Here is a 22,886-nt window from a genome sequence, read left to right as displayed (position 1 = left end):
ATAAGAACCGTATAAGAGCATTTAAGATTTCATAAAAAAGATAGAAGAAACATAACGTTTCTTATAACTTCTTATAAAATCTTATATCGCTCTTATATGATCTTATTTGATCATATGCATTCATTGGACCAAGAAATGTCTTATACAAATAAGATCTTGCAGTAGGGACGAGACCTTGTACAATGCCATGTGCCACATTGAGATATAGACAAATTCCACAAACTCTCGCTAACGTCAGTGTTTATTTACACACATTAGTTCCTACAAACAAGCATTTTGGGAAAAAAAAGGAAAAAACGGTGCAACAATCTTCACGTCGGCTCGTCAAAATAAAACCGCGCATATATATATAATTTTTTTTTCTCCTTTCAAAAAGGGCAGCTTTCGTGCGAGTTTCACCTGACTAGCGTGCATGTCGACAAACTTCGACCGTGAAAGTAACAAGGTGAAATTCTTTTTGGCATGCGTGTCGCCGCAAAGCACGTCTGCTCGCGCACACGCTGTCGACGACGTCGCGGATTAAAAACCACCGGGGTGCTGATTGGCAGGAAGTAGACAAAGTTCCGAGGTGTTGGGCAGCCGACGGCATGATCGGCCAATCGAGCATTCCACCAGTAGAGGCTCCGATAACCGAACAGGCAATGGTCTCGCCAGGCAAAGGTGTGGCCAGCCGAATTTGACCAACCAATAGTTCAAAGGCCTTTGGCCACATGTAACGGTCTGACTATCTTGGCTTCAAGCCACCCGTCCGGTCGGGTCGGCTCGACGAAGGCACTGTGGCCAGGTGAGGGCAGGAAACATTTCAGGTGCATTTGTGAGCCTCTGGGATTGAGGTCCCTACAGCCTGTTGCAGGTTAAGAAAGGCAGGACAGACTTCTCCCCCCCCCCCCCCCCCACAAAGCCCTCCGCTCTTTCCATATTAGCATAGTGAATGCTAGAGAGAAGGAAACCACCAATCAGGGTGAGCAGAGAGCTTTGTCCTGCTATTCTTAACCTGCGAGGTTACAGCCTTGAGGCACGTGCGAGAAAAGGGCATGCTCCTTCCCGGAAAGGACGTTTGAACTGACTGTGTGCCACTCGACCTGAACTAACGTCAAAGCGGTGAGGATATAGCAAAGAGACCCTGTGCGTGCGACGGCCGGATATGTTGCCGTAGAGATTAACAAACAAAAATGACGCCGTAAATGTATTTGCCCAACGAGCTTCACGCCGAGTTCCTTGCGGAACGCTGCGATAAAATAGTAACCCTTTGCAAAAGGGAACACCAAAGGTGACTGAGGAAGGAAGGAGCGCTCATCAAACATGTTAAATAAAGGCCCACGAGTGATCGGGGGAACCATCGAAAGTGCAGACTTGACGTCAAAGTTAGCGACTGAGGAACACCGTAACAAATAAAAACCACAAACATAAAAACAAACATTTGGGTGCTGCCTCAAATGTAGCAAACCTTTTCTTCAAAATCAAATGCCCTTCTGGAGCACTAGGCTCCATAACCCCCCCAAACCCGCCTCCCACCTCAACGACAAAAGCGACGCAAATCGCCAATGGCAGCGTCTCAAAGTGGCGGGAGGCTATGTCTCCTGAAAAAAGGGGCTTTTTAAAGCTGCCCACAAAGTCCCAGAAACGGGAAACAGAGAGAGCTGTGTGCACGTCTGTTAGCAGACAATGTTTGTTTGTTAGCAGGCGACGTCCGTTTGCTAGAAGACAAGGTCCGACTTTTGGCAGACGACGTCAGACTGCTAGCAGACGACGTTCGTTCGTCTGTTAGCAGACAACATCCCTCTGTTAGCAGACAACATCCCTCTGTTAGCAGACGACATCTGACTGTTAGCAGACTAAATATGTTTGGTAGCAGACGACGTCCATCTGCTCAGGGCTGTGAGCACAGATAACATCCATCTGCTTGAGGCTGTGAGCACAGATGATGTCCGTCTGCTTGGAGCTGTGGACGTCTATACGAAACGCGGTGCTCGTCCCATTGATGGTGACGGGCATTGAGCTCCACTCCGGTCGGAGGCCGAGGGCAGCTGTGTCCTTGTCAAGCCCCAGGAAGATGAGCATGTCGTGGTTTCCTGTTCGCTGCTCGCTTCGTCTGTACTGTACCAGTGGTGCTTGAGAGAGACACTTTCGCGCAGAGGGGTGTGCGTCCTGTGAGGAGGAGAAAACGTGGCGATTTATAATAACAAACTCTAAAAGAGGACAGCGTGGACAGCGCAGCATCTCAGACTGGTTTTCTTCAGCAATAAAACTCTCTCGACGGTTCCCATTCCTAGCTGTCCTTCAAAGGGGCTAGGTGCTCCCTAAGTGCAACAAAGAATTTAAGAGCAGCTGCACGCTGTCTACCTTTGCACTGCTCATAGGTCAAGTGAAAAATGCTGAGCCAGTTAGCTGTGGACTCACGCACAAAGCCTGATATTCTGCAGAAAAAAGCTAGTTTGCATGCGCAGAACGCATTACACAGTTCAGCAGAAGATGGGCGAAGGCGATTATTGGAAAAGTCTGTATCATAAACTGGCCATTTCTGACAGGACTTGGGATCGCAAATACAAATTTAGTAGTTGATTACAATAAAATTAGCATTGATTGGCATCTGTCCTGCGTAAATAAAGCTTCAATGAAACCAAAAAGTGAGAGTAAAACAAAGAGGGGGCAGTGAGAGCAAATGGTTGGTTCTTTGGTGTGTAGGACAGAACAACCCTAACAGTATGTCATCCTACAGACAAGTATAGACCTTTCCAGCGGCAGTCTCGAACGAAACGACCGGGCAAAAAATGCTGAGTCACTGAGCTGTGGACGCATGCGCAGCGTCCGATATACTGCACATCAGATCAACAGCGCATGCTTGGAGGGCGTTCCACAGCCCAGCAGAGAAAGATGGCAGCGCGCAGGAGGCGATTTCTGCAAAGGTCTATAGGATGCCCTGGAGTCCCATCGATAGCCTTGAAAGAAACTGCCTGGCAGCCTCAGAGCGCTCAACAAATATCTTGTAAACATCAGCAATATCACGTGGAAAAAATGTCCCCAGAACAGTCGTTCAGATTTCAAATGGGTTGCACGCATGACACGTTCATGTAGGAACTCCCCAGGTTTGTCAGAATGATCAAGGCAAGTTTAAGTTAGTTCAAGACCCATGACATTGTGAGATCCCATTGGGAAGCTGCACTTCATCAAGTTCACAAGACAATTGCATTCACCGACAGTCACCTACTACTACAGGCTCCCAGAGTCACACTTAGGCTGTGTTCCAAATCTTACCCAAATGGATCCGAGTTACTCCGGCGGATCGTGTCACGTGACAGCACAGATTAAAAAACGCTGGACGCCGGCAGGTTTTAGAACGCCAAGGGCACAAAACCCTTACCCTGGAGTAAGATCGAGTAAATTTTGGAACACGGCCTTAGTCTAACTGCTCGCGGTCCTGGTTGCCTATTCATAGTAGCCTCAAGCAGAGGTGTCGGGTTGCGGATTGCAATGTCCAGGGTTCGATTTCCGCTACTCAGCATAGCAAATCTCACTAATTATGATAAAATGACTGAGCATGCTCATGCATTCCCTGATATGGACTTTGAAGGCTTTATGTTGCCTTGGTATGCATGTAATGGCTTTTCTTTACCCTCGAGCATGACACTTTCTGCATGAAGTCCAGCCCATAAACACATTCTGTGTTAAAAAGAAGTGCAAAAAGTTTACCTTCTTGGAGCGGCGTCTCCTGGCCCGTGAGGCCAGACTCGATGAGGGCCACTCTCCCGAAAGTTTGGCCTTCCAAAAGTCCCCGAGGACTCCTTGGAGTCTATGAGAAAGAAAGGTGCCAAAACATGCTCATTCACATGCCTGCCACACATCTGACAGGTTCTTGAAAACATGGACGGAAAAATTTGAACCCCAGAAAGCTTTGTGCATAGCATTTTATATATGTCAGCTTTGAAGATGTTTTGTTTCCATGGATGTCCATTAGTAGCCTAACAATAGCTGCACATCCAGGTTTCAAGAGCATAAAACCCCCCTCATGACATGCAGAGAGCTAGTGTCTCATATACCGGGTGTATTGCAGGAAGAGACATCTAATCAAAGATCATGCCGTGCCTCTCATTCTACGCCGTGGCACAGAACACCAGGGGCGCCACCGGACGGAGAGGCAGTAGGGGAGGGCAAGCGTCAGCCAATCACAAGTGTTGGCTTCCCGGCGAACTGATTTTTGGAATGCCCACATATTCGAAACTTCAGTCTGTCGGGAAGCCGTCATTTATGATTGACTGTAATGTGCCCTCCTCTGCTGCCTTCCCGTCCGGTGGCACCCCTGGTGTTCTGCGCCATGGCGCAGAAAGGGGGGAGTGGCATGATCTTTGATTGAACTTTTAATAGGGAAATTAGCCACCCTTGAATGCAATACCGGGTATTTTAGGATGCTTAGAGCCCATAGACCATGTTATGACAATAAATGGACAATCTCAAAATCCTACTTGAGTGCCCCTTTAAAAAAAAGGATGCAGCTCTAAAACTAAAATTTGTCATAAGATGTCATAAGGTGGGTACAATGTCAAGAAACACAATGTATTCAGTACAAGTTTAATCTGAAAGGCTCATTTGAAGCAATAAAGCCTTTAAAAACAACATGTTAATCTGACAACTAAAAAATTATAAATTAACCAAAAAGTTAATATTTGTGCCTATCCTGTTAATTCCTTGCTCTACTTCCATGTTTATTATGAGCAAAGTGCAACAAGTTTCATGTTCTTTGCATATGGCTATATTGCAAAAAGTGGATATCATTGCATTTGATTCCAAAAAACAGTACCCAAAATTGTATCTGGACAGTATTTGTAAGACAAACATTTAAAATACTAAATTTTCAGTATATGAATTCAATTGACAAATAGAGTAGACAAATGAAATTATAAATAAAACACAACTCAAAATATTTTAAATACATATTTCAAATACTGCCCATCCATGGTTTGTTTGTGTATGTGTGTGCGAGTGTGCATGCGGGCAGTGCGTTGACCTCATCGCCTAGCCGCACAATCCACCATAGTAGTTTCACTTGGTAGTACATTACACATCTTCAAGATTGTTTTTAACATAGTTCTGGGTGCACGTTAACATAGTTCTTATAACCAAAGCCCCAAAACATAGTTCTGGGGGCTCTGGCTATAAGTTGGCTAGAAGATGGCTCCAGCCAAGAACCGGCTGGGCTTCAGTTAGCCCCACTGCCATGAGCCAGCTGGGCACCGGCTCGACACTTGCTACAAGATGGCTAAGCTACAAACTGACTGGGCCCTGGCCAAGAGCCGGTTGGTTCCTGGCCATTAGCCAGCTGGACTTCATTTATGAGTTGGCTGGGCTCTGGTTATAAGCTGGCTACAAAATGGTTATAGCTACAAACTGACTGGGTTTTGTCCAACAGCTGGCTCAACCCCCGTTGGTCCCCGGCTGTGAGCCACCTGGGCCCCATTTATGAGTTGGCTGGGCTCCGGCTATGAGCCAACTACAAGATGGCTGTGGCTATAAAACCAGCAGGGCTTCGATCAAAAACTGGCTGAGCTCCAGTTAGCCCTTGCCAAAAGCCAGCTCGGTGCCACCTGGCTCTGTTTCAAAGGTTGCTGGGCTCTGGCTACAAGCCGGCTACAAGATGGCTATAAGCTACAAACTGAGCGGGTTTTGGTCAAGAGCCAGCTGGCCCCCGGCTATGAGCCAGCTGGGCTCCGCTTATGTGTTGGCTGTGCTCTGGCTATGAGCCGGCTGCAAGATGGCTATGGCTACACTCTCAGAAAAAAAGGGCCTTACACCCTTTGTCCCATACGCTACACCCCAAAACTTCAGTTTGACGTACAGCGCACTGACGTCAAACTGATGGTACCAACTTTCGCGAGCGGCTTGATAGCCAAGTGGTACAACTTATTAAAATAGCTAACGCATGTGTTACTAACTGCATATAAAAATAATCAGAGTCTTCTTGGCCCTATTGCAAAACCTCAGTGTTTTTTAGAGCGCAGCTCTTAGTCCGTTTCCAACATGAGCGGCGGGTTACGGCGACGGCAACGGCGACGCCGCAATCACGTGACCCCCCCCCCCGAGATCACGTGACCGCCGTGAGGGGAGGAGGAGAAAGGGGGGGAGCAGGGAGGATGAGCAGGGGGGACAAATTCGAATTTTCATTACTCCGAAAAATGATTTTAAAAGACTTTTATCTCTTGTCCCTCGGCCGGCTTCGAACCGGAGCCCTATCGTTCAGGAGTAGCAGGCAGGATCACGAGGGAGGAGGAGGGAAGAGCTGCGCTCCAATGTGGTGTGACAGGGAGTAGTAAACAGCTTTCATTTTTTCTCTAGTCTTTAATAAATATTTTCGCTGCTTAATAGGTTATAGGTTTAATAAGTTTGGGATGTTGTATATGAAAAAAAGGGTGTAAGAGTATACCCATTTTTTTTTCTGAGAATGTACAAAACCGGCAGGGCTCCAACCAAGAACTGGCTGAGCTCCGGTTAGCCCTGTCACGAGTCAGCTGGGCTCGGGCCTAGGTCGTGAGCCGGGTAGGCACCAGCCTTGCGCCAACTCGATTTCGGCTACGAGCCAAAAACAAGCCGGCTAGAGGACTGCACGTAGCCCGAGCTTTGGCACCTCTGTCCTGGAGCGACGAGGGCCCCGAGGAAGGTGCGTCCTGGTGCGCCGCCAGGTGAGGCTCGCTCGAGGTACGCGTGGAAGAGAGGAGGCGCTGCATGGCCGGCGAGTGGGGCAGGCTGCCGGCCGAGAACTCCTCCAGGCTGGCACTGCCCCAGGGGGCCTCAAAGAACTGCCGCCGCAGCTCCGCCACGTTGGTGGGCCTCGACAGCCGCTGATGCTGGTTCTGCTGGTGCTGCCTCTGCCAATTGCGGCGCAACAATATCAGGTTAGTGCCAACTCAGGTCTCTGAAACATGGACAAATCTTCAGTTTGAACGCAATAACAAAGGTTGCAATCTGCCGGGAACACGTCTGCGACTGGTCCAGGCGAAAACCAGTCCACTTCCAGCTGGATTATGGAACTGGAAATGAGGCAGTCCAGCTGGATTTCCGGCTGGATTTGGCTGGACCCAGCTGGAATCCAGCTGGACTGCCTCATTTCCAGTTCCATAATCCAGCTGGAAGTGGACTGGTTTTCGCCTGGACGTGTTTACCACATTCTAAAAAGCGGTCCCTCCGTTTCCGCCCGGTGACTTCGCAGGAGTTTCACGTCGCTGCTGGCTGTGATCCTAGCAGCGTCACAGCAGTGGCGATGGATGTGGCAGGCGCCTGTTCTGCTGCCGGTCACTCTCCACGTTAACAATCCCTGTCTTGGTAAAATTAGCGCAAAGACAAGGGGGTAAAAACTGAGAGACAGGATAGAGTGCTACTTACAACTGGCATTTAATAGTAAGTGAAAGGAAGACGAAGAAGTCCTGACAGTTGAAAGAGAAAGACACAAATAAAAACCTGAGAAAGAAAAATAGCGATAAAAAAGAAAGAGAAAAAAACTGGGAAGAAAAAGGGGGTAAGGTTTAAGCTTGATGACTGGTCGTTTTGGACAGCCCAGCCATCAAGCTTAAACCTAAACCCCTTTTCCTTCCCGTTTTTTTTTTAGTCTCTTTTTTTTATTCCTCCTTTTTATCGCTATTTCTCTTTCACTCCTGCCCCTTCTTTCACTGACGATTTCTCAGGTTTTTATTTGAGTGTCTTTCTTTTTCACTGTCAGTACTTCTTTGTCTTTCTCTCACTTATTAAATGCCAGTTGTAAGTAGTGCATCTATCCTGTACCTACGTTCTTCCTCCCTTGTCTTTGTGCTAATTTTACCAAGATGTATAGCCAACTAGCCCACCACATGATTTTAACAACCCACGCAAGCTTCGGCAGCCAGGAGTTTGGATGACGCAACAACGGCGACACTCCTGTTCGCTTGTACTTTTTGCCTGAATTTCTAGGCCCGACCGTCAGGATTGTGACATCCTACGCCAAAAACACACAGGCTTTTGTTACATAATTTGTTGCCATTCTGGGACCACTTTCGATGGATGGGCGGAACGGAGCGCTAAACACACCAGTCGGAGATGCCCTCAAGGCACCATAGACCATAATATGATTCCTTGAGGAATCATAGTCACATAAACAATTTGAAAGTGCTTTCCAGGCATCGCTATGAAACGGTTCCCAGAAAAAGAAAAGGAACACCTCAAAACAGAGGGTTGAAAGCATAAAGTTTGTATGATAAATCTGGGGGAAAAGGACCACTGTCTTCCCACACATTTTGACCACTTTGGAACGGTGGGGCATAGAAGCGAACATCGGTAGGGCCAGACTGCTGGTCAGCCTTAGTGAACGCAAAGGAGAGTCTGAACGCACCTTACGATTTGCACAGACCAGTAACAAACGCATTCCTGGTGTCATATTTGAACAGTTCCCAAAGAAACAAAAAGATTGCACCATGAAGTAGGAGAGTCGGAATGCACCTTATGACTTGCAAGTTTGGAGATGGCCGACCACGTGACGCCGCCATCTTGCCCGCCGCCTTGCCCGCCGCCTTGCCCACCGCGAGCCTGGTTCTCGAGGCGCTTGCTCCGGAGCGAGCTCGTGCCGGCTGCCCGGCGAGGGGGCGGAACGGGAGGGCAGTCTCCGGCGGGGTCCTCGCCCGAAGGGTCTTCCTCGTGAGCGTCGTCGGGGCTGCGGCGATCTTGCGTCGGCGCCAGGGGAGAGACGCTGGCACGACCGTCGTCGCTTGCATCCGATTCGCCATCCTCGGAACCGCCTTCGGCTGTGGGCCAATCACCTGAGAAGGGGGATGTTGGGTGAGCCACTGGAGTGGTTGTACAACATTGACGACGAGACGTAGAAAGAAGATACACGTATGTCTCTGGCGGCTCTTTGGGCTACCCAAACTGAGCACATTTGCGAAATACCTGGGCTTTGCTCTTTCCGGCCACTATGTTCATTATCTCCAAATTCGAAATGGCTAATGAGAAAACGGCAAACGAAGGTGGTGCGTGATATTGCATAACTTGCAAGTCGAGCGGGCGGGCTACAAAACACAATATATTGCTCGCGTTTTTTCTTCGCTTTGCTGGCGTGAGCTGGACCATAATTTGTATCGAACCACCAAACTTCTTTGTAAACCATCGGAAACAAACTGTGATGCCCCATACTGCACCATATTCAACACCTGGTGTCACATTCCGAGTGTTGCCAGTGGAGCCCCTTCAGAACCCCTGACCAAAGTTAAAACTTCAATAACATTGAAAAAAAAAAAAATTATTCTGACTGGCAACTTGGGTTGGTACCTCAAATTTGTCCGTTGATACATTGAATAAATTTTGAGGCAAATCAGTGACTATAAAAAGCTTTGGTCGGAGCTCCCCTCTGATATGGACACCACCTTTCCTTAAAACAATTGTCCATAAAATGGGTCGTTCATAGTAACGAGAAAGAAATGAATATATTTAACCAGGTTGTCTATGTAAATTTTGTCCATACAGCAAGGTATCCGTATTAATGGGGTCCAGATTAATGCGAAATGACTGTATACTTGTGCAGGGTGCACAATGCATGTTTTTTTAACTGCAACGGATGGCTGGGTTAGTTTGTTGGACGTATGAAGTAATCAACTTAGCATTCTGAAAGAGGAGAGGAGGGAGGGCAGGGGTGCATGCTTAAGAGCTTGTTAAAATAGTGGCCTTGCCAAAGAAAGAAGTACTTGATATTGTCATAAATGGTCATGTATGCATGCACATGCTGTCAGAAATTTGTTGTCTTCTTTACATCAAGAGAAATAAAGGATCAGTTGAAAGTCAGCTGTCGTCCTGTGCCTACCTTCCACATATTTGTGTCCTTTTAACTGTTTGCTTCTAAAAACAGTTTAATGATCGGACAATGCAAATGTGTGTCTTAACAGGCACACCAACGCTCCAAATGAAGGCTAAAAACAACCTAATAATTGTATGCACACCTGTCTCTTTCTATGCACACATGCAAAAAAATTAGTAGTGTCTACGATGACAAAAGTAGAAACGACAGTATTAAGATAATATATTGCCCTTATACACGGCCTTCAATTATGCCCACAGGATATTGAAGTTGAGGTATTCATTCATTCATTCATTTATTGTACCCTTAAGGGCCCTTCTTCAAGGGCATTACATAAGGGGGTATGATGTCAACATTGCTAGACATGAAAAAAAGGGGGGTAGACACATCTGCTATTCTCTGTTTCTGCAGAAATATACGAAAATTAATTTGCATATGTATAATACAAAGTACTCAGGTACAGAGCGCGACACTGTTAGCGCGAACAAGCGATCTCCAGTTTTTTCAGTCCTTCTCACTCAAACCAAGGGATTTCATCCAAGTTATTATTGCTACGGAAAGAGCTCAATTAGTTCTATAATGTAAGCGATAAAATTTCGTGCTCGCTAATACTATTTAGAAGTAAAATGCGAAAATGCACCGATGTCGTGTTCGCGCTAACAGTGTCGCGATGTGTACCACAGTGAATCTGGTCTCCCGTCTCACCAAGTGTTCCACAGGTATGGCTCTCAAGGTCGGCCCCATGCTGCCCTTCGTCGCTTGCCTGACTTGTCGCCGAAGCCGCTCGACTCAGCGGTGGATTGGGATCCTCCTCAGCAACTTCCGGGGAGTCTGGCGTAGTATTTTCGAGGGAATTACTACATCTGGCAGTGCACCAAAACCATCACATGCGGTAAAAACTCACAAGTCAAGTTGACTAGGATGGCAGCGATGAGCAACAAGGTAGTGCTTGTTGCACTTTGTGATGAACCCCCGTGACAAACACTGCTGTGACAAATACCCTTGTGACAAGCACTCCCATGACAAATCCTGCTCTTATGAACACCCCAGTCACCAAGTGACAATGCCATCGTGACGAAAACCTGTGACAAACACGCTTGTGACAGACACCCCCATGACTAACAAACACCCATGTGACGAACACGCTGGTGAAGCACCCTTATGACTAATACACTTGTGATGAACACCCCCATGACAAATCCTCCTCTTATGAACACCCCAGTCACCAAGTGACAATGCCCCCGAGACGAAAGCCCGTGACGAACACTCTGGTGATGAACACACTTTCAACAAAACCCTCATGACAAATAGGCTTGTATTGTACACCCCATGACAAGCACTCTTGTGACAAACCCTCCTATAGATGAACACTCCAGTGACAAATACCTCCATGACAAACACCCCTGTGACAAACATACTTGTGATGAACACCCCTTGGAAACCTCCCTTGTGACAAACACCACGTGATAACCACCCTTTGACAATATCATCTAATGAAAAGCACTTTTCTTTCAATCAAAATTTGCACTTGTGGACTATACATGGGATACAGACTGTGGCCCAGAAGATACTGTAGGAATATAAGAGATGCACACTGTCTGCTTCGTTAGTTTCACACCGATCGTCACAGATCGGTTTGACCTGCCTCTTTCAACAGAAGTGGTGCCCCCTGTTGGAGGATTATCTTGGTAGGGAACAAGAGGTAAGAAGGAGAGGGGAGAAGTTTCTTTGTACCGACTTGGGGTTCCAAAAATAAGCCACAATGGGCATGTAAGCAATGTCTCGGGAGCTGAATCTAGATAACCATAGCTCAGTGAAGCTAACAGGTCTATACTCCATTTCACCTTACGTCTGGCTATAGCGGACGCTATCAGCCATTCCAGACAATCCAGCTCTGTGAACATAGCACGTGACTGCTTTCTGCATGTCATGGCACTTTCTCTCGAAGGTCACGGGAACTGTCACGGCCTTGGATTGGCTCCGATGGCTCGTAGCATCCGCTGCGACGTGAGGCAAAAAGGAGCATAGCGTCCTTGCTCGAAGGAATGTTCTCGGTTACTTGTGCATTCACCCACGCAGCTTTGTACCAAGAAACCCTCACACTGGGAATCCGGAAAAGGGTAGATGGATCGGTAGCCTCACCCTCTTGTGGCGGAGGCCTCGTGATGGCCTCCAGAACGGTGTACTGCTCGTTGGCGTCGGGGTCCTCGAATATCCGGTCGACGTACGTGATGAGCAGCTCGATGGCCCTGGTCTGGTGCACCGTGTCCACCAGTGAGCTCAGCGAGGCACTGCCTTCTCTGCAATGGCCAACACAGGAAAGTCAGCTTCCCTGGATTTCTCCGACTCCCCAAGTCCAGCTTGCCCCCGAAAAGAAAATGTGAGGTGTTTTTTTAACCACAAAAAGGAACTATGCATCGCCGAACACTGAATCACTGCCAACATGTAACGCTACAGCGGTCCGGACCAGAGGTCAAAGTTTCAGGACCAACCGTCATTTTATTCGAAACTTATAAGTAATTTTTTTTAACTTTCAACGGGAAAATGGGGCCCGTTCTCGGTAGTTTACGCCATTCAACCCTATGCATTCTTGGGCTTCGTTGGCTGCCATTTTCCCATTGAATATTTCACAAAAACAGATGTCTTCATAAATATGACGGTTGGCCATGAAACTTTCTTTGTCATCTGGTCAGGACCGCTAAGCGCTACATTTAGCTGGACACTGAGCATGCGGCGATACATTGTTTATTTTTGTGGTGAGAAAAACAATGCAGTTTTTAGAGAACAGGAAGTAGGATCACTTGAAGAGACCCTGAGACGGAAGCTGGCACGGAGAACCGGATGATCCTTCTCTCCCACATGCAACTGTCTATAGTCAAAGCAGAATCCTTCAAGGTTCTGAAAGCTTATGGCTTCGAGGAAATCTCTTTCTCCCTCAATGATTAGCTGAGGAACCCCTCCTAGGGCTCTAATCTGGACACTTCTCAAAAAGGTGGGTGAGGAATTCGACCGCCGTGATTGGCCGGCACCAAGGTCAAATGAGGCACCGGTCAATCACGGCCGCAGAATTCCTCGACGGCTTTTAGGCCAAGGGTCCATATTATAGTCCCTGGTCTCAGCATTGATGCAGTAAAGCAGTATGAGCCAACAGACCACATAATTAAGGAGGATCATACTAAAAAGTGTTTTGCACGTAGTCATATCAATGGACGGCTTGGATTTTCTAAGGTAGCACTTAAACTGGAGGATTGCGTTTACTTAGAGGTAGGGACAACCGAGAAAATTTGGGAGCTCAGGAAACCCTTAAGGGTACCCTGGGGATTCCTTAAGGGTACCCTGAAGAATCCCTGAGGGTTCACTGGAGAATCCATGAGAATACCGCGTGGGAACCTGAGGTTACTGTGGGGAAACCCTGAGAAATCTTTGAGGAACCCTTAAGGGTACCCTGCTGAAGGTGCCCTGTGGAACACCTGAGGGTGCCCTGGGGAACCCCTTGATTCCTAGGAACTATGTTGAATGTGGAGCTGCTGAATGCACTGGTCTCAGAGTAGGGACTTCCTCAGTAAGCCCTTGACCCCCGAATAGATCTTTTGCAAAACATGCTGCGCTGTCTGTGGCGCCGAAAGGAGCGCAAAGAATGCTGGTAGAGCCGGTTCTGGCAAACAACAGAAGCAACCTTGGAGGCAATGGCAAGTGGGCGAGGGCAGGCGAGCGAGTGCGCTACGCTTTCGCTTTCTTCAGCGTCACGTGGTAGAACTTGAGGTGGAAAAGAGGAGTGTATGGGAGTTTGTGCACAGCGTTTTGAGATTTTTGAAAAAGGTCCATACAAAGAAAAATAAACTCCGAAAACATGAAACCATATTTATGAGCCGTCCCAAAGTAGGGCAGACGGCATGCAACACGAAGTGTGGTGCATTAGAAGGCCTAAATTTAAGAGAGGGAGCAACTCAAACCATGGAGAGCATTCGCAATTTAATGGTGGACAACTCCTGGGCAGATTGGTCGCAAATGCGCATCCGTTACATTATCGCAAGGCGAGGGGGAAAGCGGGTGGAGAGGTGGAGACGCTTGCAGACAACAGCCGCTTTTGTTTCCTCCTCGACGCTCGTATTGAAAACGCGGCCCATAAAATGGGTGACACCAATCAAGCGGTTGGAAACACTTTGAAATCTCTGCACACTACGGTGCATCCCTGACCTGGTGCGAAGCAGTGTGGGTCCAAACATGATGGCGAGGTTGCTGGCCGGCATGCAGTTCTTGCGCGCATGCTGCGCCACCCGCGCCAGGTGGCGCAGGAGGAGCGCCAAAGTGCGCCGGTGCACAGAGGGAAGCTGCTCGACCAGACGGCGCAAGTCTGGCACTGCTTCTTGGCCACCGACCACTTCCTCCGGGGGAGCGTCGTTGGCCTGATCTTCCTCGGGAACAGCTCCCTCCGCGTGACTCCCCGCCGGGTGTTCCTGTAACACCGTTGCGTCAGCGTTCGTAAGTTGAAGAAACGAAAGCTAGATCAGTCACTTAGAGTGGACCGCGCATGCATGTTTTAAAACCAATTGTAGTCTATCGAGCCCGAGGCTATGCTGACGCGAGCGCACAAGCACATGAGGCACGAGATGGGGCCAGGGTTCAGCGTGCCAAATGCAAGCGGCATTTGGACATCAAGCTTCCTCGAGCCAGGGCGGCCTTTTTCATGCCTGCTTTTATTAGTAAAAGCCTATGGCGCAATGGCACTTAAAGGGGCCCTGCAATGACTTTTTGACTGGTTTTTAATTTGCACTGAACGTAGTAACTTAATCAAAATTTTATTTTCTCAAATTTCGCTTTATTTTAAAAGTTATAGGCAAATTAGAATTACAAAAACAAGCAAAAAACCTCCTTCATGACGTCGTAGGTCCTGGCTTGAGTCGCCGTGAACTAAAGGAGGAGTAGTGAGCTCATCGAGCGCTCACGGCTGCCGCACTCCGTGTCGACAGCTCGAGAGGGCGCCACTAAAGCACGTGTTGGATAGGCTGTATGAAGAGGGCGGCCAGGGCAGCTCGCATTGCATTTGCTGCGCGACTAAACACTAACTCGGCGTAACACTTCATGGCCACAAACGACAGCAAACACGGGGTAAAGATCAGTTCGGAACGGGAGCCACTTTGCGCTGACGCACCGACAAATGGCCAAATCGCCAGCAGGGCCCGCGCCGAAGGCCTTCGGAACGCTCGGAACCGCCGTTTTTTCCGCCGCTTGGTGGCGGGTATGTCGACGAGTCATTTCTTGTTTCCGTACTTTCTAAACTGCATTTGTTTCTTTTCTGATCTAAAATAGTGAACAAAAACTACTTTTATACATAAATGAAACAGTTCGCGATACTTTTATTTTGTATCTCAACTAAAAAAAAAAGCTTTTAGCGGCTTTGACCAGTAGCAAGCCAAGGACCAAAGACGTCACATTTTGCGCGCTTTCGGTACCGCGGGTCGCCCTTGTCGGTGGAGGAGGTTTCCGCGTCGTCTGGTTAAAATATGACGCACAGATATTTAGTACTCTCCCCGTGCCCGCTGGCTTGCCCGAACCCCAAGAGACGTGGAAACCATAAAAAAGGTAGATGCTGAAATATGATTGCAGGGCCCCTTTAAGCCTTTGACATGTTCATCTCACTCAGTATATAACACTGCCTCGGGGTCGATACACTACACCAATCCTGCCATGATTTGCAAGCAGGGTGGGCCACTGACTTCCTTTTAGCTATGCTAGCAACTCCAGGCCAATACTGTAGCACCGTTGCATCAATTTCCGTAAATCTGAGAAACAAGCTCGGTCCGTCACCGAGTTTGCAAGGACTGCACATGCATGTTTCTAGACCAATCATGCCATGATTTGCAGTCCAGGTGTCTTAGTGACTACATTTTAGGTATGCTAGCAACTTCCGGCACGGTGTTCCTGTAACAGTGCTGTGCCGGCCTTCGTAAATCTAAGAAACAAGCTCTATTAGTCGCTGAGAGTTACAAAGGAAAAAAAGGACTGCACACGTTTGTTTCGTGACCAAATCATAACGTGAAATGCCAAGCGAGAGCCCCTTCCAAGTTTAGAGATTATTCAATCAAAATAGGGAAAGGGCCATTACTCGGTGTGGAAATAACAATCAAGATGACGACAAAAAAATATTAAATTTTCATAAAATGGGAGGGAGCGCTTACGCGAGGGGAGGCGCATGCTCGGTATTTTACGCTAGTATGTTTTGCGAACTGGGTATGGCAGTGATTCCCCGTGGGGCATTCCTGCAGCTCCACTGGGTCGACTTCCGTATATCTAAGCAACAAGCTCAACGGGTCACTGAGGCTTCGAAAAAAAACTGTGTACGTTTGTTTTTAGACCAATCGTGGAAGAATTCGTAAGCCGGGTGTGTTAGTTACTCCCTCTCAAATGTCCTAAAATCAACGAAAAGCCACAAAAACTACCAGTGTGGCTGAAAAGACTCGTTTAGCGCAGTAAACCGAGCGCGAAAGTCTAGTGCCTGTCGGCACTGTGCGGGAGTAAAACACAAAAAAGCACTGACGTCACATTCGCACCAAGAGTGTCGCGCAGCGTGCATCGCGTGAAACCGCCCTATAAAGGCCCGTTCATACACTCGCGAATGCTTACGACCAAGTGCGTCGCGATCCCTAGTGATCTCTCACGAAGAGAGAACATACTAGGGCCATCTATCGGGCCATCAGGGAACACTCACGATTTCCGCACGGTATTTCCCATTTCTTTCATGCATCATTCTTTCCCTATTGGCTCTAAAAACTTCCAACAATAGTATAAACAACCATTCCTCATAGAGAGGATGACATGCATTTGATCTCAGAAATACCGCAAAACCTTCGCTCTAGTGACATGCAGTACCGGGGCCACCTCACAGATGGCACCGGCGTGCCAGCATGTCGTGGCAAGACGTCACGAGAGGTCACGACGCGCTCAGCCATGAGCAGTTGCAAGCGCGCAAACCGGCCATTAAACATCCGTCCGTCGGCGAAGCGGCTGAGAAAGCGGGGAAACACCCGTACCCTGGCCACGCCGACGAAGTGTGGGTACAGCCTGAAGGTGAGCAGGGGCTCGGGCAGCTGGCGGAGGTAGAGCTTGAGCACGTTGGCCACCACGTTGGGGTGGGCGTCGCTCAGGTCCACCAGCTGGGCGCCGTTCTCAAAGCACTGGCACAGCTTCTCCACCTTCGACTTGACCCCGGACACCCGGTACAGCCCCTGCAGAGGGCGTCCCCGCGCATGGCTTCGTCAGTGCGACGTGGCCGACCTAACTTACCCTACCTAACCTAACGTAGCCTAAACTAGCCGCATGTAACCTAAGCTAGTCTAGCCTGACCTAAACTAACTAAGCCTGACCTAAACGAAACTAGCTTAACCTAACCTGGTCGAGCCTGAGTTTGCATGCATTAATACGTTAACGATTAGCACAAGGATGCCATTCAATCTGTTGGGGCACACTTGACTCGCAAGTTGCCTGATGTAGCGAATTGTGTGCTGCACATTTTCTGTTTCTTTGTCTCTATGCAACTGAAACTATAGTAATAAAAATACTAGAATACAGTCAAATCTCGATCTAACTAATTTCATCAGACTCACAAAAATCATTCGTTATTCTGAAATATTGTTATAGCGAAATACTCGCAAACTGTAATTAAATCTGAGCAAAAATAATGTACCCTTGAGTAGAAATATCCAAATGCTTGGTTGTATAAAAAAAATGAAAAAAAAAAATGTGACACATGCTTCAGCACTACAAATTTATAAAAATTTAGAAAGGAAAAGGTCCAGCACAAATGCTGCAGGAAGAGTGACCCGACATTGACGGTGACACTGGCACCGCTCATGTGATTGAACCCGCGAAAACGATAAGCCATTTTAGAACCCAGGGAAGAGAAGGGAAAGCATCTCCTGCTTTCTCCCCATGCTGTGGCTGTCTTGGGTTGCCGGTGGCATGTTATGGACCCTCTGAAATGGCACGCAGGCACGCAGAACTCTTCCGCGTTGCCGCACTTCCGCCCCCCTCTGCGTGCAGCCATCAAATTCGTCGCGCATTTCCCGCCAGAACGTCGTATGACATGAGACGTGTAGAATCAAGCCTTGCGCGTAAACCAAACTTTTAATATAATATTTCTATGGGGAGTTTGTCAGGACCGGGCAAATTCCTCGTAAAATGTGGGATGCCGCATAAACCGGGGACGCATAATTGAGGTTTCGTTGTATTTGTTTTGAATTCGCTTTAAACTCAAAATCCTCTATTCGCATGTGCATAAAGAATATGCAATACGAGAAAGGACCCACTCTCGTGTGCTGTTGATATATGAAGGTACTGAATGAAACATTACATATTTATTACCACCGTTAGCATAACAAAGGACATACAGCTGTTTGAGCCACTAAATGGCACAGAATATCGGAAAGGGTCCAGAGAGCAGAAGCAGAGTCTCAGCTTGCCTTGACGTCGTACCCCCGCCGATCGATTTCCTCCACGCATTTGCGAACGATGTAAGGGATGTCGGCGTCAGCCTCGTCCGTGTGGTCGGTCAGATCCACCCCAAAGGTGGTCATCTTTCGCGGCAGCCGCTTGTGACCGCATCGAATGGCCAGCGTCTCCAGACACTTCTTGTGTGAGGACAGGCCACACTGAAGGAACAAGCATGCCCTCTGTTACCAGCTGTTGCACCAACACCTAGTGCTTCATCCATCCATTCATTCCTTAAATCAAGTATCCATCAGTTAACACCAGTGCTGATGCGTCGGTTTGTTCATAAATTAAAGTGCCATGCATCTATAAAGACATCCACAGCAACAAAATCAACAGCCAAAACAGCCAGATTATAGAACGTAACAATAAGATGCAGGCAAGTTAGACATATGGCAACATTCCCTCTGAAACTTAAATAAAGGAGTAACAACAAAAAGAGTATGAGCATCAAAGTCCCCGAGAGACTTCAGACAGTATATATAGAAAACTTTTATTGCTGTTCACTCACTTTGTCATTACTTTTTTTCCCCCGTCCCACCAGTGTAAAGGCCCGTTCACACTCTTGCGACCTCTTAAACCTGGGTTTCTTAAAACTTCTTAGACCAGAGAACACACTGGCGCCATCTATTGGGGAGCAGTGTAAACTCGGCGGTCCAGCATATTTTTTTTATTTCTCGTGCATTATCCTTTCTTTTTTGGCTCGAAAAACTTTTGTCAATGTTATAAACGAGCCTTTCTATGGGTATTACGCACATTTTACCTCGGAAATTACGCAAAATCTTCGCTCTTGTGAAATGCAGTTCCAGGGTCACCACATAGATGGCGCCACAATGCCAGTGTGTTCCCTCATTCTAAAAACATTTAAGAAGTTTTAAGAGATCTCGTCTCTCTCAGTCGTACTTGGTCGCAAGAGTGTGAACGGGCCTTAAAGGTTACCGTAATTAATCAAGCATGCAGGCAAGTCACAGTAAACAAAATCTAAAATTAAAGTATAAAGAACATATCAAACACCCAGCCCAGTCAACTTCTGAGCCCACGGAGCTAATCGAGGTGCTCCCCTGCATTGGCCGCTTCTCCGAGCACACCAACACAAAGCTGTGAGGCTTTGGGCATATGTGCCAGTGCGAAGTGGTGAAACTATAGGAGCAGGAGTGGCGGTGCAGAGTAAGCTTGACGTGAGTAATGCAGCTGCTTTAAAAGTTAGGTGCTCTCTAGACCCCTGCATTGTTCCAGTACTGTCTCTTCGAATGAATCAAGCGTCTACTTTACCATATGTGCCCCCTATTTTTCCACTCATAAAGCCCACCTCCATTTTTTTTATGATTTACTTTGAACTTTTTAATGGGTGCTAGAATTATCAAGATTAATTTAAATGCCCAAATTAATGCTGAGAGTCCTTTGTCTATCAATACCTACATTAACAGTTAATTCGCTGTAGTATGCACAACATGACACTTGAAAGTGTGTCAATATAAAAAGAGTTGGCTTTTCACAAACATGAGGCAGAAAGAGATGATAGACTGCAATATTATACCGTAATATCCTGAGACATAGCCCACCTAAAACTTAAAGCAAATCGGTTGAAAATAAGGAGCAGGCTAACTTTCGGTGTGCGATAAAAAATAATTGAAAAAAAGCTAGCTTTAGATATTGTGACCTGCAAAATTTGTAATCGCAGGGAGGTGCGATGAACTAAGAACAAGTTGTGATTGTTCAGAGCTGAGCTGGTTGGTTTGACATGCTTCTGAAGGCTTCCAGCTGAAAGTAGAGGGAATAACAAAGGGGGGGCAGCCAGCAGTGTGTGCCTCTTTTTTCTCCTTTCCTTCGTTTTTCCCTCTATGTTCAGCTGGAAACCTTCAGAAGCAAGAACTAAAGATGACTGTTCTTTCCAATCAGCCATGTTCGATTATCTCCTGCTGTGGCTAAGTAACACCATTCCTGCTGAGGTTGCCATTGGCCAGGACCCTGCAATTACTAGAAGTAGGCTGTCTTTCGGTGTTTTTTTTAAAGAAATAGCAAATCGTGGTCAGAAATAGGGGTGGGTTATCTTTCGGGGGTGGGGCATATCTCGGACGGTAATAGCAACATGTGTCAGAGAGGTGACAAGGACATCATAAGGATGACGAAGACAAGAACTAGACATGATGAAGACATGACGTGCTAACTCGTCATAGACATATGACAAACAAGGTAAAACAAATACGACAAGGCAATCCCAAACATGACGTGACACAACTATGACAAAGGCATGACACATAGGCAAGACAAAACTTTCAGCCTTTCCACTCTGGTGAAGAAGGAAGACCAGCAAAGCTGTACTATGGTGGGATGACCTCAAGGATGACGCCTAGAGGACGACGCCTAGGATGACTCTGGAACAACCTCAAGGACGACTTCTAGGACGACCTCGAGGACGACGCCTAGGACGACCTCAGAGACGAACTCAAAGACAATGCCTAGGATGACCTCAAGGGCGACGTCTAGGACAACGTCTAGGACGACTTCAAGGATGACCTCTAGGACAACCCCGAGGACAACCTCTAGGGCGACCTCAAGGACGACTTCGAGGACGACCTCAAGGATGACTTTTAGGACGACCTCAAGGACGACGCCTAGGACGACGCCTAGACACCAGAGTGGAAAGGCTGGAAAGGTTGCCGCCATCTATAAGCGACGGCGGCAACCAGAAAACCAGTTGTCTGGTTGCCGCCGTCACTCATGGATGGCGGTAGTTGTTCAGAGTTTTGTGTCAAAATTTCTTTCGTGAAGGACACAAAACTGGGTGTGACAAGCCCTTAACAGCTCTGCTGTAAAAACATAACAGAGGAAATCACAGGACATGACATATAGGCCATGCAAAAACATAACAAAGATCATTGGACATAATTTTGACAGGAAAGACAATGAAGGCATACCAAGCAGACACAAAATGAAGAAAAGAAGACAATGCACAGACACAACGAGGACAGCAGAGAAATGATTTAGACATGACACAGACATAACATATACAGAAGGTATGACCAAAACATTACGAAGGCATGACATAGATATGACAAAGGCATAAGATGCACACAAGAATGTGACTTAGACATAATGAAGCTTCATTGTGTATATATATGTCTCATATCAATCTTCTTGTGTGCTTTCACAAAGGTGACATATTGAGCTTCCGGCTCAGCAACACTTCCTTTGATTTCCTTGCTCCCAAGACTCTGACTGACTGACTCTTGTGTGCAACTCCTGCCAGTTTCATGTCTATGTCATGCCTTTGTCGTGTTTTGCTCATACCTTTAAGACCTTGTAATGTCTGTGTCATGCCCAAATCATTTCTCTGCCATCCCAGTTGCATCCGACACGACACAGGCATGACATGCAGACAGGGAAAGAACATAGCACAAACGTAGAAGGCATAAAGAACATGGCAAAATTAATGCAAGACACAGAGACAACAAGGCATAAGATGCAGACAGGGCAAGAACACATATGACATACATAATGAGAGCAAGGCAGAAACATGACAAAGCTACAGAAATGATAGAAGGCATGACAGAAAGAGAAACGACATGACATGTACACAACAAAGGCACGACAGAAAACATGACAGAGACGTGGTACTGGCATGGTTCCTTCACGTCCCAGAGCCTACTTGCCTCCGAGCACTCCACCCCTTGGAAGTAGACGTAGGAGTCACATTCCCGGCAGCGGGAGGGAGTGCGCAACTTGCGGAACGAGTGTGTCTCCGCCGCCCGGGACAGGCACATCCGACGGCACAGGCCCAAGCCGCTGTCTGCACATCAACACCACAAATGTCAATTCTCGCACAAACTGATCATGTTTCGTCCCGAACAAGGTTGACCACACATACGTTCCAAGAGCACTCGAATCTACCAAATTCACTTGATTGAAATAAAACCTTGTTGCACGAGATATAGATACTTACAAAAACAAATCCATCAACTATGTTTCTCTGCAATCCCACATTAAAGAAAGGTATGAAAACACATTAAAGTACTATATGGAAACAATTAGTGAGTAGGGTTGACAATGTGGCCTCAGCAAAGAGGTCCGCATTAGCTACTGAAAAACAACACCAAAACTTTTGTTTGAAAGGTTTGTGTTCTACCATTTCTGGTAACGAGTTGTGCCACCTCTTCGACGGAATGGGCAATGGCGACTGCCATTGCCTAGAAAGAAAAATTACAGGAAGATCTAGTGGTGGATTCTTACGGAATACGTTAGCATGACCTTTGTGAACGCCAAACACGTCCTCCTTTGGGAAACGCTATTGCTGACTCCTTCACTTTTCATCTTTGGCTTTCTTTTTTGCTTCCTCTGTTTTTTGCTGCCTCTCATTGGCGTCGTTACGTGGTCAGTGTTGGTGTTTCCCAAATGGGGACATGTGTGGCATTTCTCAAGGGTCATGCCAAAGGATTTCCTAAGAATACACCAATGGATCTTCCTGTACTTTTCTTCACTCCTTTTCTGTACTCCGCCTGTCAGAGTATGTCGACGCCCCTGGATACAATCATCAATATCACTTGTGGAAAGAACCACATCCATACCACTCGTGGAAGGAACCGCATCTATATCA

General features: G+C 47.3%; 1 protein-coding gene across 1 annotated transcript in view; it reads right to left on the bottom strand.

The window, feature by feature from the left end:
• Positions 1 to 223: 223 nt before the first annotated feature.
• The window catches only part of LOC8039379 (rho GTPase-activating protein 45), a 73,004-nt gene continuing 50,341 nt past the window's right edge, over positions 224 to 22,886 (bottom strand). Inside the window, exons 16-25 of the mRNA XM_042289496.1 lie at positions 21,946 to 22,082; positions 18,265 to 18,453; positions 16,837 to 17,031; positions 14,003 to 14,262; positions 11,948 to 12,105; positions 10,511 to 10,636; positions 8,458 to 8,774; positions 6,617 to 6,857; positions 3,691 to 3,790; positions 224 to 2,148 (exon numbers count right to left, since the gene is read on the bottom strand). Coding sequence (XP_042145430.1) covers positions 1,953 to 2,148; positions 3,691 to 3,790; positions 6,617 to 6,857; positions 8,458 to 8,774; positions 10,511 to 10,636; positions 11,948 to 12,105; positions 14,003 to 14,262; positions 16,837 to 17,031; positions 18,265 to 18,453; positions 21,946 to 22,082 — 1,919 coding nt within the window. The 3' untranslated portion in view covers positions 224 to 1,952. The remainder of the gene's footprint in view (positions 2,149 to 3,690; positions 3,791 to 6,616; positions 6,858 to 8,457; positions 8,775 to 10,510; positions 10,637 to 11,947; positions 12,106 to 14,002; positions 14,263 to 16,836; positions 17,032 to 18,264; positions 18,454 to 21,945; positions 22,083 to 22,886) is intronic.

The sequence above is a fragment of the Ixodes scapularis genome, unplaced genomic scaffold (assembly GCF_016920785.2).
Source record: "Ixodes scapularis isolate PalLabHiFi unplaced genomic scaffold, ASM1692078v2 PGA_scaffold12__126_contigs__length_90152505, whole genome shotgun sequence".
NCBI lineage: Eukaryota > Metazoa > Arthropoda > Arachnida > Ixodida > Ixodidae > Ixodes > Ixodes scapularis.
Note: the sequence above shows the minus strand (reverse complement) of the source record. Positions and strands in the feature narration are given on the sequence as shown.